General features: G+C 37.8%; 1 protein-coding gene across 3 annotated transcripts in view; it reads left to right on the forward strand.

Moving 5' to 3' along the window:
- KIF20B (kinesin family member 20B) overlaps positions 1 to 17957 on the forward strand; it is a 73671-nt gene that overhangs the window by 12035 nt on the left and 43679 nt on the right. For 2 of the 3 annotated variants that reach the window (XM_073353810.1, XM_073353812.1), the window contains exons 6-16: positions 2815 to 2999; positions 6139 to 6193; positions 7018 to 7212; positions 8842 to 8953; positions 9521 to 9592; positions 9684 to 9830; positions 11055 to 11217; positions 12381 to 12704; positions 13546 to 13685; positions 15231 to 15381; positions 16476 to 16701. In XM_073353810.1, the coding sequence (XP_073209911.1) occupies positions 2815 to 2999; positions 6139 to 6193; positions 7018 to 7212; positions 8842 to 8953; positions 9521 to 9592; positions 9684 to 9830; positions 11055 to 11217; positions 12381 to 12704; positions 13546 to 13685; positions 15231 to 15381; positions 16476 to 16701 (1770 nt within the window). The remainder of the gene's footprint in view (positions 1 to 2814; positions 3000 to 6138; positions 6194 to 7017; positions 7213 to 8841; positions 8954 to 9520; positions 9593 to 9683; positions 9831 to 11054; positions 11218 to 12380; positions 12705 to 13545; positions 13686 to 15230; positions 15382 to 16475; positions 16702 to 17957) is intronic. The other variant, XM_073353811.1, reaches the window with a different exon arrangement.

Below are 17957 nucleotides of genomic sequence, written 5' to 3' on the forward strand. Positions count from 1 at the left end.
GAACTGGTGATATAGGTTATGGTTAATGAGCACTGGCAACTCTTTTCCAGATGGTCATTAATCTCAGGAATTGCTCTTGTTCAAATAAGTAACAATCGATTTCAGGATTTCTAGTCTCAAATAGATTGCCTCAAAGTTGCAAAAAGTTTAGCAGTGTTAACACACTACAGAAGTTCTTATGTATTGTGGTGTTTCCAAAAAGCTGTGAAATATAGCAAAGCTCTCAATGCAAAGCAGTAAAGTGTATGAGACTGGCAGATAATATGAAAAATACACCAAATTTAATTTATTGAAATCACTTTTTTTTAACTTTACTTACTAATATTACAAGTAACAGAAGAACTGGAGAAAAACCTTTTTTTTGTTTTGAACTGTATACTTAGTGTGTTTGATAGTACTTCCTCTATAGTCCGCTTAATGGCTTCCCTCAGTGGAGTTAGCTAGCTTCTACTGGTGTTTGTGAGGGTCTTTCCAACTGCAACAGGGGGACAATTATATCTTTAAAAAAAAAAAGAGAAAGAAACAACACAGGAGGTGGGATGGAGAATGGGGACAGGTATGATATTGAAATTCTTCACCAACCCCCCTCCCCCCAGCACAGCAAGTTTCAGCGTTGTAAAGCACCAGTGTAGACTGTGCACCAGCCTGGGAGCTACACCCCTTGTGGAGGTGGGCGTTTTTTGTTTTTTTTAAGAGCTCTGGGAGAGCTCTCTCCCAGCACTCTGCCACGACCACACAAGCCACATTGAAGCGCTGCTGCTGCATGCTTTAGCATTGCCAGTGTACCTAGCCCATTGACCCTGAGAGGAAGGCTCCAACAGAGGCGATTGGCCCAGGTTTAAGGAACAAACCTGTATATTAAGGACTGCAGTATCCATTAGGGTGAGGAAAAACTGCTTAATCTAGATGTTTCCCAGTCTAATAGAATTGAGAGTTTAGACTGCGTGCTTATATTTTATCTTTTGGTAACTAACTGACTTTTTTTGCCTATCACTTAATATCACTTAAAATCTCTTATAGTAAATAAATTTGTATATCCACTTTCCATTGCTGAAGTGATGAAGCAATTATTCTGCACTGCCCATCTTGAGCAGTGCAAGACAGTATATTCCTGAGGTACAGTGCTGAGAGCTTGGGGGGTGGGATTTGGCTTTGGTGCCTTTCTCCAGATGATTCATGAGTGGCTCTGGGAGCATTCATGCAACCTAGCTGGGTGTGTGGGGCTCCACATGCTGTTGTGCTAAGTGACCACAGCACCTGGAAGGGCTTGCTGCTGGTCACTAGTAAGGCATTGTGAGAGACAGCCCTGTCTGGAGAGAGTTAAGGGAGCACAGCGGTCCCATAGTCCCAGGCTGCACCCCGGAGATCCTGTCACAGACAGTTAAAAGAATTCTCACACTTCAGAGTGCCTTTTAGTCACTAGTCATGAATGCAAGGTGCTTGTGGAAGAGATGGGGTATGAAACCATAGAGCAGGTAAGTGGAGTAAAATGTCTTCCAGATTGCTTTGCCAGCACACATGGAATTCTTGCACTCTACTCTAATCAGACTCTCCCAAGGAAAGACTGACAGTTCTGAGACTTGTGCAAATCGCCACCAGAGAGATGAATGAGATCACTTGTTTAAGTTACGCATCTTCCTGTGTGGAGGTAGTACACTCCACCTTTTGCATGCGGCACTTACCAAATGTATTAGGAGAGAGATTGTAGTGGATAAGCCTCCCTCCTTGGGCAAGTAAGAAAATAAAAGGTGCTGTGACCTGAGCTGTCCTTCGGCGTTTGATAGTTAATGCCATGGTCTTATTTTCCCCCTTTAAGTATTATCAATATAATTTCCCACTTTTGGTCTACATCTGCTAATTGGCTTACAATGACCATCCCCTCTAATCACTGAATGCTCATGCCAAAGGGCATATGTGGAGAACAAGGGAAATATCTCTATTGATATAGAATTTGATATACCTGCTTGATTCTGTCTGACTAAACAGTGAATTAAAAGGCATGGTTAGGAAGAGCAAGCAAGAAGCAAAACAATAGTTAGAAGATCTCTCGGAGTAAACAACTTCTTGGGAATAATGGGTGGGCAACCAAGTGGGAAAGGTTCTTTTCAGGCACCAACAAAAAGTTGTATTATCAGTGCCAGAGTCTAGAGATCAAAAGGACCATGAACAGTTAATTCTGAGGGAGGAGCTGTTGGAGCTTAGATGCTGCTAGTGAGAGAGACAGGCAGAGAATGCAGTAGGGCAGACTGTCTCTGCCTGAGGCGAAGGATGGGGTTGTGGGTAGGAGGGAGAGAATCTGGGTTAAGTGGAACCTTCGTAAACTTGTAAGGAAAGGATAAAGTGTAGATAAGACCAGATGTGTAATAGCTTTTGTTGTCTTAACCCATTTATCAGACTGTTGTGCATCTTTGGATGGATAAAGCTATATAAACATGTTTGAGTTGCTTTAATCAGTCACTGGTCATAGTCTACTGCATGGAAGTTTCTTGCAGGTGCCAAATACAAATGAACCTGTTGGGTTAACACAGTTGGAAACAAGGGGCGCAGCAACCCAGATAGTCAGTCCAACCAAGGTTGAACTCTGGGCTTCTACCCTTGAGAGAAGTGAAGCCTGTTGCCTGAGGGGTGCACTTGAGGGACTACAAAGGCGTTTAAGGTGCAGCTTGCCTTGTAACTATGATGGCATATGAGGGGGAATGACCCCTACTTCCTTTTTACTGCCTGAAGAGAAAGATGAGTTCTAATTTCTTCACCAATGTCTTGCTTTCTAAGAGCGTACAGGGCCTTGATATAGCTCTTGTATTTTGATTACAGGGACAGAAGCTGATCTTGGTATTCTGCCAAGAACTATGGATATGTTGTTTAAAAGCATTCATGGCAAATTGTATCCAGATATGGATTTCAAACCCCTTCGATGTAGAGATTATATCAGACTGACTAAAGAACAAGTGAGAGAAGAAATTGCTGTTAAAAATTCAATACTTCGTCTAATGAAAGAGGTATGTCAGAATTTTTTGTATAGCGCACAGTATGTGTATACACACTTTTTTAAAAAAAGTGACTTACTGAGTTTGTAAGGTTGATCTTATTTCCATGAAAGTAAGGCAAGGCAGTAGTCAAACATGTGGTTAAATGTTTGGAGATGGAAACTTGTAGAAATGAAAAGGAAGACTTCTGGGATAGGAAGATGGGATTTAGGTAAACCAGAGTAAAGTATAAGGAGTAGATTGAAATAGGTTTTCTGATGGAGCTTCATCTAATGATTCCTACCTTTGCTGCTGTTCTGCCCTGGAGTATAGTGAAGCAGCACTGTATTCTTGGGTTGTGGTAAGAAAAAAAAAAAAATAGTTATCTGGAATGCTGAAGTTTCAGAGTGGCCTATTCTTCTGTTAACATAAACATCAAATACCTGAGTGCCTTGAAATGTAAATGGCATCTATCATGATATAGAAGCAAAATGTGTAAAGTGCATGGAGCATCACAAATAAAAATGAAGAGGAGATGGGAAGTTGGGACTACTCGGAGGGGGTTGCCCTTTCTTTATAAAGGCAGATTGGAAAATTAACCCAAATAAATTCCAGGCTGTCTCTGGATATTCCAGTGGTGGCACTTTTGGTGAGGTGGAGCACATCTATTGTGTGATCTTTAACCTGAGTTAAAAGCAAAGTTTTCCAAAGGGAGGAAAGATGGCAGTAAAATCTCTTAAACGTGATTACAAACTTGGGTAAAGAGAGCACAGAAAATAATCCAAGATGTTTAAACTGAAACATTGATTAGGAGATTACAGGCAAGAATCTTAAGTTAAAACAAAGTTCCAACATATGGATTCTCAGAAGCTTCTTTTGGTTACACGATTCTAATAGTACAAGGCTGCTACTCTGTTTTGGACCGCTCTTTGATGGAGAGTAGTTGTCAATTTACATAGTGGCAGGCAGACTGGAGCTTCAACAACACTGCATTGACCATTATGGCTACAGTTATCACCACATGCTGGGACCAAAGGATTTACAGTGTCAGCATTGATTGCTTTTTTTTTCCTGATCCTGACTGATACCCTGACCAAACCAGATAAGGGGAAAAAAGAAGAATCAAACAATGATCCAGCTTCTATAAGTGTGTCCTAAGCTGTGTAGAACCTGCACAGATACAAAATTTGTATCCGCATCTGATCCACAAACATGTTCTGCAGATATCCACAGATTTCAGGGCTATAAAGATGTGAATGAAAGGTTCCTGTTCCCTCCATAACCCTTCTTATCTTAGGAGGCAAAAAGATCCACAAGAATTTGGTTTAGCCCAGGCAGGGCAAATCTAACCTTGCATCCTCTGCTATGACCAGCTTGGCAAACCAACAAGCAGTACCGTTTTGGTGCAGAGTTTTTTTTCTCCTGATGACAGCAATAAGTTAAAACTTAGCCAGATGTCTTTCCAAAGCCAGAAAAGTAAAATCAGGAATGGCTAACTGAACTGTTTGCTGTAAGTTGCAGTTTAATTCCTGAATCCACAGATGCTGCATTACCGTCCCACCCCCTTCCACTTCAGTGTGCCTTTCCCTTATGAGACTGGATTAGATTTTTAACATGACCTAAAACTGACTTCCTCAGCTGTGATATTTGAGACTGTCAAGCAAGCGTTTTCACCTTGAAACTATTCCTCCCTCAGTCCCTTGGATGGTATCTTCTGAGGACTAGCAATTAAGGAAACTTGACGCAAATGTGTGGGTAGGGAGGAAGGTTTGTTTCCTCCACTAGGCTTCTGGGTTGACTAGTATGGTGTCTGTCTATGGATACGAAACAGTTTGGCTCTGGCAGTGGTTTTAATTTCCCAGGTTTAATTAAACAACTTTTTTTCCACCCTATGTATGATTATTGAGCCTTAACAAATCAGATATTGCTGCACATTTCACGAAGTTCCTGTGTAATAGCAGAGTAGAGGGAGATGTAAAATTACATCTATTAATAAAAATTCTCTGGAGTGTAGTAATTACATTTGGAGACAGTATTTAAGTGTAGATCTCTAAACTGAGACAGTTTATACAATACATACAGAGTAAGTGGGAAAATCTACATAATTTTAAACAAAATCTACTGCTTCGGAGCTGTTACTGAGAGGACAGGCACTCTCAAGATACCAGGTAAATTTTATAATAGGTGCTGACTGAAATATAGGCACTTAACAGATTATAAAAGATGTCAGAAAAGTACATGTATGTTTTTGAATCTGAGTGGGGGAGCTGCTCATAGTATAGAGGAAAGTACCAGACACCGGTTGGAGGAGAGAAAATAGAATAGACTGGGGAGAGATGGCTTGTAACCCATGCTTAGTGGTTGAAATCATGGCCCCACTGAAGTCAGTGGAAAAACTCCCATTTATGTCAGTGGGGCCAGGATTTTGCCCTGTGTGTATAAAGTTAAAAATCCTCTTTGCAGTTTTAGTGATATAACCACGTGGCTTTTGTGGCTGTTGCATGAATCTGTTGATGAGATCTCAGCTTATCATGGGCACAGTTTCCATATAAAGAATCTCACTTTTAATCGATGTTGTTTTCTTTTGAAGGTACACTGTACTTGCATTTATAGTTCTTGGTGGATGAATTCCATTTCTGCTATTTGCAGCCGTACTATGTGTGTTACCTTTACAAAACTGGATATTGGAAGTATACATAAACTTAAAAGTATTAGCAGTAGGAATTCCTCTTCCTATGATTTACAAGTATAAGTTTAGCAAAAAATGGTACCCCATAGTCTTCAGAATCTTAAATTTTTTATTTCAGCTTGAAACAGACTTTAGCATTGTCTCTTAACGCATATGTGGTGATTACAATCATTTAGCTAAGCTCTTCAAGTGTGTATTTTAGTTTTGTTGCTGTTCCAAGCTTGTTAGTTTGACATGCAGCCCATCGGAAATTTGGAGATGTAGTTCTCTAGTTTTGTGACATTAACAGCCGCTGGAAACTTTGTGTGGCCAGTAAACTTATGTTGGCATATCGTTGCTACAGTTGACTAGCCTTTAGTGGAGCAGTAGTACTATGTTACAAAATTGATGGATTTAAATACCTAATATTATACCGACCATGACATAAGGACAGTGCATTTTAAAATTAATCTTTGTTCCTTCTTTTGTCCTTGGTTTTTATAGGTAGACTCTCAAAACAGCATAAACAATCACAGCAAAACTTCAGAATCATTTGAAGGTATGTTCTATATTAAAACCACTTAATTCCTCCCCCCCACACCTTCTTTTTTTAAGAAGCTGAGGGCCATTCTCTAGGTCAGTGATTCACTTCGAGCCCAGATTTCTAGTAGTTGAAAGTGTTTGTCATTTGACAGCAATTGGGCTGTATATAGTTTCTTGTGGATGGGTCTCATGACACAAACTACCCCAATCGGTAGACTTGGCAGAGAGGCCAAAGATAAAGTTGGTATGAAGATTGCAGTACTCATCTAGGTCTGAATTAAGGCAGACTGCAGAGTAGGATGTGGCTGTGGCAGGGGGAACTTGCCCTGCTGGTGAGGGTGGTATTTCTAGTGCTATCATCCTGGCAACTTTTATGAGCACTTAGAATAAATCTATTTAATTATAACTATTGGGAGGAATCCAAAATGGGCCCCATAGATATGTCAAATATTCTCAGTTTTTTTTAAAAGGGAAGATTTAAAAGTAGCATTAAACTGACAAGTATGCTCTAAAGAGAGTTCAAATATGTAATAAAACTTGTTTAAAACTTGGTTTTAAACCAATTATTGCTACTGAATAAGAGCAGATGAGCTTCAGTGATTCTCATGATAATGTAACGTAGGGGGTAGAGATTCCCAGTTGACCAAAAAATGTTATTTGCTTATTGATCACAAAAGCTTCTTACTATTGTAAAGTCTGATCTGAATCAAAGTTCATATTTTGTGATATCTAATTTGTCATTGTGCTGAGATATGATGATTAACTTTTAACTCAAGTTATATTGCTTTAAAGGCTTCATTTGAGCAGAGCATTTGTGTAACTGAATAAATGTTTTGGCAGACTTGGAAGAACCCTTAAAAGAACCTGAACAACCTAACATGAGCATGGAAAGCTACATGAAATTTTCTGTTTGGGTTTCCTTTTGTGAGATTTACAATGAGTGCATTTATGACTTATTGCTCCCAGTGTCAAATGACAAGAAAAGAAGGGTGCTCCGTCTTGCTCAAGACGTCAAAGGCTGCTCTTATGTAAAAGGTAACTGAAATACCACTTATTATGCTGGTTATGATAACTTGTTTGAATTTCAGGTGTATTCATCCTGGTGCTAGTACTGAAGAATGTGAACTAGCTTTGTAGTAGGATAGGAATGTCTTTACCTTGTGTATTAAGCATGAGTAATCGGTTCTGAAAAAAGCAATGTTTCCCAGTTTTCACTCCCCCAAATTTAAATGCTCGTGTATGTGTACATCTATACATGCACTTTATTAGGAGGTCTTCCACAATGTTCCCCTAATTTCCAGAGTACACTTCTTAGGGTCCTGTATCCCATTCCCTAATTTTCCTTGTAGAAAATTATTTTCCCCAAGTCCTATTTTTTCCTAATACCATGAATGTTGGAAACCCAAAACTGAAGAAAGTTGTTTGGAATTCTTTTGTTAAAAACAAAAGACTCTATGTAAACCCAGAGACAATCCTGTTTTTTGATAAGTATAGGAAGAGTCTCTTGCCATGATATATTTCTCTCTCTCTCTCGTGAAAGCTCAGCCTCACGATTTTGGTAGGCTTCCCTCAAGAAGGAAGCTATGTCTTCATATTTCTCAGGCTACACTGGTCACAACTAGGATGAATTATTCATGGAAATTCTACAAGGACTGTCTTGCTTGCTTCCACCCCAGTTTTGAGTTTTGAGACCTTATACTGGCAAATAGACCTAACCAGGTCCAGTTTAGAAGGCCCAATAAGGCTTTATTTGTGGGTATTAGGTGTGGTGGTGGTGTGAGCTTTTTGTCATCCCCTTTGCAGAGTATAGATTCAGCCCCTAACAGTATGTCTATACTGCAATTAAAATCCCATGTGTAGTCCATATCAGCTGACGCAGGCTAAGAGTCAGTTTCACTGCAGTGTAAATGTTTGTGCTTGGGCTGGATCTATGGCTCTAGGTCCCTGCGAGGTAGGAGGGTCTGCCCAAATGTCTACATTGCAGTTAAATAGCCTCTTAGCCCAAGCCCTCTGAGCCTAAGTTGGCTGGCCTGTGCCAGCTGCAGGTATCTCATTGCAGTGTAGACTTACCCTAAAAAGTCAGTTAAACTGGTGTACATACCGCTTAGATACTTCCTATCTACTGAGATTCTAAACATGCATTTTATACAGGATCAGAAAGAAAGTCTTACAGCCATGTCTTAGTACATATCATTACACTGAGGACTACATAACCTCAAGAATACAAGGTTGCATAAATTAAACAAAAAACAAAATTTGATCTAACCTTCGATTTTTATTTATTTATTTATTTATTTGTCACAGTTCAGCATTACTTTGAGAGCTGTCTCTGGCTAATTTTATTGTATTTTTTTCCATGTTTTTAGTTAACAAAAGTTACCATCTTAATATTGCTTGAAGTTGCCTTGTGGTGATTTCAGGTACAAACATTGTTGCGTTTATCAATATGGTTTTCATTATTTTGTAGACTCAAAGTACTGATCAATGGCTTTTTTTCGGTAAGATTGATTCCATTGATCGCAAAGTGTCAAGTGTAATTGTATTTCTGCTTTAGCATGCCCTCATGGCAGTCTAAATGACAGTAGTATTCTAGTGCTAATCAAGATATATGTATTAAATAATGTGTGGCCCATTAAAGATGAAATCTTGTTGTTTCCTCTCAAGATCTGCAGTGGATTCAGATTTCTGATTCAAAAGAAGCTTTTAAACTTCTGAAGCTCGGGTTGAAGCACCAGAGTATTGCTTGCACAAAACTGAATACTTACTCCAGTAGAAGGTGAGAGAACCGTTATTGGTATTGTTCAATATAGGGTAGTAGAACACAAAAACCATGCTGGCCACTTTTTAAAATCTCTGTGGCGCTTGCGTTGTGGGGAGAGTCCAGACTTTTAGGTTCTGGATTTGACCTACTTTAATGGTGAACAAAAACTGCAATTTTTGCTCAGATCTTGCAATAAGATTGACCTACATAAGAATTAAACACCTTTTGCTGAAATGCCTTCCTTGAAGGTAAGACATTTAGCTGTTAAGTTTGTTTGCCTTTATATTCCAGTCTCATTTGGGGTTTGAAAAGTCCTCAGGCTTCTAATAATCAAGAAAGTGTTTGGGTATGGGGGGATAGTCTACTACTTCGCCTGTTTGAGCAATTAAAAAAAGACATTTTGGTCTCAAGCATATATTCTCATAAACACACATTCAGGATGTTAAGGTAAATTTTCATGTCAAAGTATATCTTCAATCATGAATCTCTCCTCACACAGGCATTATGGAGACTAACGTATTTTGAATTTTAGTAGTGTTGAAATTAGACCAGTTTTTAAAAACTTGTATTCATATCTTTTAGTCACAGCATATTCACTGTTAAAATGTTAAAGATTGAAGATTCTGAAGCACCTAATGTAACACGAGTCAGTGAGTAAGTGATTGTGTTTATTTCAAAGCTAACGCTAATTTTGCTGGCTTCAAAACACCTGAAAAGCAAAATAACTATTAATCTGTATTTTCAGATTGGCGCTCTGTGATCTTGCTGGCTCAGAAAGATGTACTAAGACGCGCAATGAAGGTGATAGATTGAAAGAGAGTGGAAATATTAACACTTCTCTACTGATTCTAGGCAAATGCATCAATGCACTTAAGAACAGTCAACAGTCAAAGTAGGTGCTACTATAACTGTTAAATTTTTGTGCCTTTATAGAATAGCTAAAGGTACCTTTCTATAGCATGTAGCACAAATGTTAACTGTAGTTGTGGTAGAAAAAGCAGTTTGATAAATTTCCTAGACTCTTCAGCCCAAATGTGCAAAACTTCTGGGAAGTCTGATAAACACACTGAGTAGTTTTTGGAAAATGCACCAGTTAATACACTTTTCAGACATTTTGCTGTTCATTCTGATTATTCAAATTCCTACATATTTTGAAACTTGTTTAGTCTTCCATGACAAGTGACTGATTTATTTGTAAACCAAGCTTTGGGGCAGGAAACCCCTGCATTCTCCCCCAGCTGTACACTTGTCTGTAAAGCATGCATCATCTGCTGGTGCTTGGATATTGGATGTCAGGACCAGCATTAAGGTACAGACCAGGCTTGTGAAGCACCAGAGGTTCTCAGCAGGGAAGGTGGATTTGGGGGAGGAATGCATCTAGCAGTAAGTCAAATTCTAAGTATAGAAAGGAGTTTTCAAACTTGGGACAGTGCAGAAAGCAGCTGTCCTTGATCAACTGTGGCTATAATTAATGGATATCTCTGGACACCATATCACATCGCAATGGTTTTACCTCAATCCATTACTCTTTTTCTAAAGGGCTAGCATAAAGCCTGTGTACCACTTAAGTGCCTCATACGCCCTCAAACTAGGGAGTAAGTGGAGCATAGGCCTCATGCTGGGTCTGCACAGGGTGACATTAAACTAGGAAGACACCATCAATTAGAAATTTAGCAAATTTTTTAAAAATGACAGACAAAGCTTTAGATGATACACCTACTCCTCAGCATCCTGCACTCTTGTGATTCTATAATTTCACTCTTCTTTCTCTGCACGCTAACCCCCATTACTGTGTGAGATCCACACAACCATACTACACAGGAGAAACAATGAAACTAAATACAAAGTGCTGTCAAGTACATGTAGCGAACCAAGTGTCTTTCTCTAATTTTACAGTAATGTGAGAGCTACTAAAAATACCTGTATGAGTAGTACCTTTAGCAGTGTGATTGTTTACTATCATTCTAACAGTTTTTTAATGCTTAAATTTCGAAGACCTAATGTGGTCTGTTTTTTATGGTTAAAGAATCCAGGAATTGCAGATTGAAATGTTATGACTGAGGCTCTTTTTCCCTACTGAACTAGAATGTATCTAACTCTGGTATTTATTTTTTAGGCTGCAGCTGCACATACCATTTCGGGAAAGTAAACTAACTCACTTCCTTCAAGGCTTTTTCAGTGGAAAAGGGAAGGTATATATGATAGTAAACATCAGTCAGTGTGCTGCTGCATATGACGAAACCCTCAATGTGCTAAAGTTCTCCGCAATTGCCCAAAAAGTAAGTGCACTATAACTTTGAAGATTTTTAAAATAAAACTACAAAGTTACATTATGGAGATAATTTAGCAGTTCCATATCTGTACAATTTAGACTTGCATGTAAAGTCTCTAAAATCCCTATCATACTTCAGGTTTCAGAGTAACAGCCGTGTTAGTCTGTATTCGCAAAAAGAAAAGGAGTACTTGTGGCACCTTAGAGACTACCAATTTATTTGCGCATAACCTTTCGTGCATCCGATGAAGTGAGCTGTAGCTCACAAAAGCTTATGCTCAAATAAATTGGCTAGTCTCTAAGGTGCCACAAGTACTCCGTATCATACTTCAGTGATTTTTGAATTTTGTCTCTAAATTTGTCTCCTCATGATCAAATTAAATGTTCTATAATATTTCCTGATTGAAATACTTCATAGTTTTGGGAAGGAAACATTTAAAAAATGAGTCTTTACAAAAAGCTGTTGTGATTATAATGCTCTCTTGGGCTCTGCCAGCTAGAAAACCATAATCCCTAGAAATTCCAAACTTCACACATATGGCTCATTTTACCTCTGACCTGCTACAGATATTTTTAAACATTCATATATTTAATGCAAGCGTCTCACCCTGTTCTCTTATTGATTATAAGCTATTTGTTCTCAGCGAGCATGTGGTGAGAAGTACATCAGTGTGTGTTTGTTTTTTTTTTCCTTCCTCCTTTAATTTCTCCAATCTCTGGGGGGAGTTGCTTACTCTCCAGCACTAACTGCAGTCTGAATCTGCAAAAGGGACAAGCTGCCTTTAGCTCCTGAGACAGTCTTCCACAGTTCTTGCCAAAATAATGTATCGGCAGTTCTTCTATGTCAAAGGAATTAGCAACCCCATTCCTGAGGTGGTTTCGTCCCTCTAGCTAATTTCCAGTGCTTCATTCCAGGAGAGTTCAGGGTCTCAAAACAGTGCAATTTCTGCATGACTCCTGCTCTTCTCTGCACTTCAAAAGTACTCCTGTTTTGTAGCGTGGCAGAAAATTTCAGGTGCAGTAACTGCAAGTGGGCATTGCCAACAGAATGAAGTACAGACCCCAGTTGCATGCTAAGTGATAGCCATGGCTGCAGGCTACCTCCATAAGTGCTTAGTATTCTCTAAACCAGTGCCTAACAAATAATTGACAACCTCTTTCCCTCAACAGATTTGTGTTCTAGACACTTCTTATGCTCCCCAACAGCAGCCATTTGTCCAGAAGTCTGCAAGAGAAGTGTCTCTCATAAATAATGCTGACCCTAAAATGCAGGGAGCAAGAAAAAGAGCCACTATACTTTGGGACAGGAGCCTGGAAGATGTGATAGAAGATGATGATGATGATGATTTAACTGTGGATAACAATGAGACACATGAGGAGCATGATATGGCAAAAGAGATGCCAAATGAGGAGGAGGAGGAACATGACATGGCAAAAGAGATGCCAAATGAGGAGGAGGAAAATAAAGTAATTATTGGAAAAGAAGTATATCAGGTATGTACCTGGGATGCTTTCAGAGTCAATACAATATAACTTTTGATGGGTACGGTTCATCCTTCCGATAATGTATTTGGGGGGGACTGAAGCATGCTGCCTGGTGCGGAAAGATGTGTAAAAATGGCTTTTTAAGTTCGGATTTGGTCATGATTTAGTTTGGTTGCACCCATTACTGAAAGTCAATGTAAATAGACCTCTTCTCAATGTACCATATGTACAGCATGGGCAAGCTGTGGACTTCAGTAATACAAAAAATCCTTTATGCCTATATTCTATGCCTGCAAGATCTCTGGCAGCAAACTTTCTTCTATGCTTCAGCATGCTTATCAATTTAATGTGGGACAGAACTAGATTTGGAAACCACTCTTGCTTTGGGTTGTATTCTGCTGTGCTATATTCTCCAACTAATGCTCCTTGAGAAACAATGTCCATTTTAGAAATATACTGTTTAAAACTGTAGATTTTAACCTTGTTTTGAACAGATAAAATTCCGATCTTTCTTAGAAAAACTTTTTCTAACAGTTGATATAATTCATTGTAATGTTCTTTGGATTCTTGAACATGCTTGTTCTGTGTACATATGTATACAATATTGATGGTTTGCACTGGTACAGCAATTTACCAACATGTAATCTATCTACCAGTCCTCCTGGTTTTTTTTTTTGATAATGGTAGCAGAATTGGACACAACGGTTGCTCACATTTCAAAAAAAAAAAAAAATCTGAACCAATATTCTCATCTTTTGAAGAACCTTTTATTCTTGGAGCAGTGATTACAAAATCTTTCTGTAAACATTCCTTTATAAAAACATTAAAAGGCTATTTGTGATCATTGTAGAGACTACTAAATATAATAGAACACTTGAAAAGCAAGCTGATCAATGAGAGAAAAGATAAGTTACTCCTGGAATTAAAAATTCGTGAAGAAGTCACACAAGAATTTACTCAGTATTTTGCTCAACGGGAAACAGATTTCAGGTAAGTTAACTGATGCTTAGGTTTCTTTATAGTCTTCTAGTTGTAGGTAGTTTACACTGTTGTGGAACTCAGTCTTTTAACCTTAACCTATAGATGGTAAATATTTGTATCTTTTTTACAGTTGTAGGTAAAATGAAATAATAACGTAAAAGCCAAATACTTAGTGTTGGAAGTTTAACATACCTGCCCCTCCCCCACACCTCCACCCTGTGCAGACACTTATTCCAGTGTCTAATATAAGTGACTCTTTAGCTTAAACCCCTTCTCAAACATGTCAAACTGAAAAAGTTACTCCTTTTAACTGGAGTAAATGCTTATACAAGCATAGCCCACTGTGTATCTGTTCATAGTCATACCTCTACTTATAACAAACTTTCCTGTATATACAAGGCTTCATTTAAAAAAAAAAAACAAAAAAACTAAACAGCCTTCTGTTTCATGAGGTCAATTTTGTTTGCTTTTTCACTATACCGAATGGATGGATTTGGTCAAATTTAAGTTGAGTTCTTCTCCCCCTCACCTCCCTTAGAAATTACATTGGTTAAGATTCTTTGTAAAAGAAAGAAGACTTACAAATTCTTTTTGACTGCTCTGGTCTTTCCCCTCAGTTTTCTTACTCTGAAGTCCTTTTACCTTCCAAAGCTAGTTCAAACCCCATACCCAAGTTGTCATTAACCACTTACCGTGAAAGCAACATGTATTGTATATAAACTTCACATTAAACAAAAATAAAAAACCCAGAGTTCTGTATTGACTGACTTAAATCACTGAAAGACGAGAACACTGAAAGACAAATGACAATTCTGAAGTCCCAACATCTCTCAAGCTACCAAGGCAAAAAATCAATGCCCTCTTGTTGGGAAGATGATGCATATGTTTTCAGTGGCTTTAGCCATAGAGTTCTAGCTACAGTTGCCTGTTGCACTGTCTACTAAAATTACAGGAAGAAAACCTGTTGCAAATGTACTCTAGTTGATGATGGTCCAATATAAATGCTTTCCAGAACAATAAAATGTTTCAATTCTAGAAGTCTTGAACTAAGTAATAAGACTTTGACGTGATTTGGGATAGACTTTGGACATCTGTAAATTCCAATCCCTGTATCAACTGCAGATATGTTCCGTGCAAGAGGAGGACATAAGAGCGCACTACCATGCTATAAGTAGTTTTGGTATGTGAGGCTCAAAAGCTACTTGGAATGGAATGGAATTGAATGGAAATCCTGATGAAACATATACACAAACTTAGTGTACAGCTTACCTTTAGTAAGATGCACAATTCAGACAACCTTGTGAAATCCTTGATCTGTAGAAATATTTTTCATAATTTTTAGTTACTGAACTCTTTCTGAAGACAAGGCTAATATACACTCGTGAAGTTTGTTAGAAAGAGCAGCTGTAACTTAAAATTAACTCAGTTCACAAAATGAACAAGCATGGGAGAATACCCAGGTTCTAACAGTCGGTGTCAGAGACGCACTATTATTCTTTTGTTCGTTTAAAAAAAAAAAAAGTAATTTCTAGCGTTAGAACTCTTTGAATACAGGCAATGTCTTTCTCATGAACGAGAGTTGCTGGAAAAAGCTTCTGAACAACGCTTGGAAATCTACAAGGATTTGGTAAATGAATGTGCCAAAAACCTGGATGAAGAACAGGAGATAAAGGATTCCCATTGTAATGAAAGAGCTGCAATGCTGGTAATTTCCCCCCTACATATTGCTGAAGAATCTGGCTTTGTACTATTACCTAACCTACCGTTAAGGGATGAGCACTTCTCATGGTTGGGTATTAATGTAAACTGACTCCAGATGCCAAGGAATTGATGTAGTGTGACATCAAGAATCCTTGTTCCAAGAAGGGTAGACCTTATTTCTTATTAAATTAGATGTCATTACCTTTTTAGCTTGTCGTTAAAGAACTCTCAAGATCTATTTTGGGCATTTTTCAAGGGATGAAAATTTAGATATGTGTACTATAAGATGACAAGTAGTTCAGGTTCTCAAATTTGGGCTTTGTGCACTAAAAAGATGGATGCACTTATAGTAGAATCTAATATAAATTTAACTTTGTTTAACTTCAGTGATGTATCTATTACAGGTGACTTTAGGCTCCTATAAACATATTCAGTGAGAGGAGCCTAAACATCTTTTCAAAAAGGAGTTGTGTGCACATCTCAAGCAGTGGGAGTAGCATATACATCTAAGGCATAATTAGGCCCTGGTGCTTGTTTTTGGCACAAGACAGGATATTGCAGCTTTGTCATCCTATTTTAACCTCTGCTTCCCCTTGTTCTTCATCTTAATTTTAAAAAAGCTGCGTCTTTAACTCTTCTATTTTACCTTTACAAAAATATATTTCCAGACTCTAGTTAATAACAATTCAGAAATTGACACAGACTGTTTACTTGATGTGTGTTTATACTCCACATTCTCCCAACTCAAGATATAATACTTTGTGGTTTGTGGGCAAAATTCTGCTGTTACTTGGGTTTATATCCGTATAATAGAGAAAATTTTACCCTTGTTTGTAAGTGCTGTTAAAAAAAGAGAGAGGCAGATATTATCCCCAAAGTGCAAGATGGCATCAGTCAGGATTAAAATCTGGGAATTCCTAGGTTTTATCCTTCCCTTTCTTGGACAAATTCATTCAGTTGTTCAACTGTCCATAGAAAAGATGTCTATACTAAGATTTGTCTAAAAGAATTTAGAATTCTCTTATAGCTGATACAAGCTATTTTAGCAATTTAGGCCATTGCTAAATAACCATAAAGCACTTTTCACTTCCTTTCTAGGAAGGAGGCAATAATGTAGCTCCTGAGAACTGTATTGATCTTGAGGGCATTATTAATTTTCTGCAAGATGATGTCACTGATATTAAGAAGCAGGCAGAAGAAGCTCACAGGTATATTGTATCCCTAGAAGACCCACAGGAAGCTATTGCTTGGCTTGAACAAAAACTGGGAAAAGTTACTGTTGAGCTAAGTAAAACCAAAGAAGAGCTGACACAGAGAACTAAAGGTGAGTGGGGTAAAATAAGAGTGATTCTGAACTAATGCCGACTTAGAAAATGTGTTAAATTCTAATGAATAAAGTGGACTGGATATCTTAACCTGCTTAAGTTTAATATTTACTACAAAGTATTTACCATCTGCTCATAATGTGATCTTTCTAGTTGATCAAATTGGATGTTACCTTTATTTTTATTTTACTTTAAGCTCAACTAAACCACCAATCTTATTTAAAAATTATAGAACAGTTCAGTTATTACTTAATTTGAAAAGATGCAGCCTTATTCAAGTTAAAATGTAATCTTCTAACTTTAGGATGATTTTTTTTTTAATTGACTCTTATTGATTTTACATTTTTAAGAGCATGCACAGCATATATTCTAATAACTGAAATTACTGTATTTTACAGGTAACCTTTCACTGAAGTTTGATTTCACAAGAGAACTAGTGCCTTGCAATATAACTATAGTAGAATTCTCAAAGTATGAATCCAGTTGCATAGACTTTTACTCCAGAAAATCTAGTGGGTTTTAAATTTATCACATTGAGTTTTTTTCAACTTGTCATTTAAAGTAATTACTTGACCACAATATATTTGAGGGGATTTTTGTCTTCTCTGAAATGGGCTCTAATTTTAGTCTGAATGGAAAAAAATTACTTCACCCCCTTCCCCAACACCCCCCCCCCCAAAAAAAAAAAAAAAAAGGCAGCTTAAGTACATGCCTGCTGTTGGGGAAACAAAACTGTCTAAAGTTTTAGAGGAAAAATGGTAGTGGGTGGAGTGACTGGCTAGTGGGTGGAATCAACTCACTGAATGCTGAAGACATGGAGTTTATAAACTATTAGGGGGGAATTGATTTGCTAAATTCTAGAAACTTCTGGAATGTATGTAGAGCATATATTAACGATAAATCTAGTTAGCTTATCTTTCAGTTCTTAGTGTGAATTCACTACTTTCTCATTCTAACTAGTAAATATGAAAGCTGTTGATTATATGCTGGAAACAATTGTTAATATTTAATGATTACTAGATATCAGTGTGTGAACTACTAATTCAACATGCCTAAAGTTGAAAGTGATTGGAAACACGTGATTACGTAGCCAAAAACAATGCAAATACTATTCTTCAAAATAAAACATTTTGAAACAAATACCTGTCAGCAAGTATGTCTGTAACAATACAGACAACAACAAAAATTTCAGGAAATGTTTTTGACAAATAGGTTCCTTACTAGGCATATTAATACAGAACTCATGAGTAATAAT

Source organism: Lepidochelys kempii, chromosome 7 (genome assembly GCF_965140265.1).
Source record: "Lepidochelys kempii isolate rLepKem1 chromosome 7, rLepKem1.hap2, whole genome shotgun sequence".
Taxonomy (NCBI): domain Eukaryota; kingdom Metazoa; phylum Chordata; order Testudines; family Cheloniidae; genus Lepidochelys; species Lepidochelys kempii.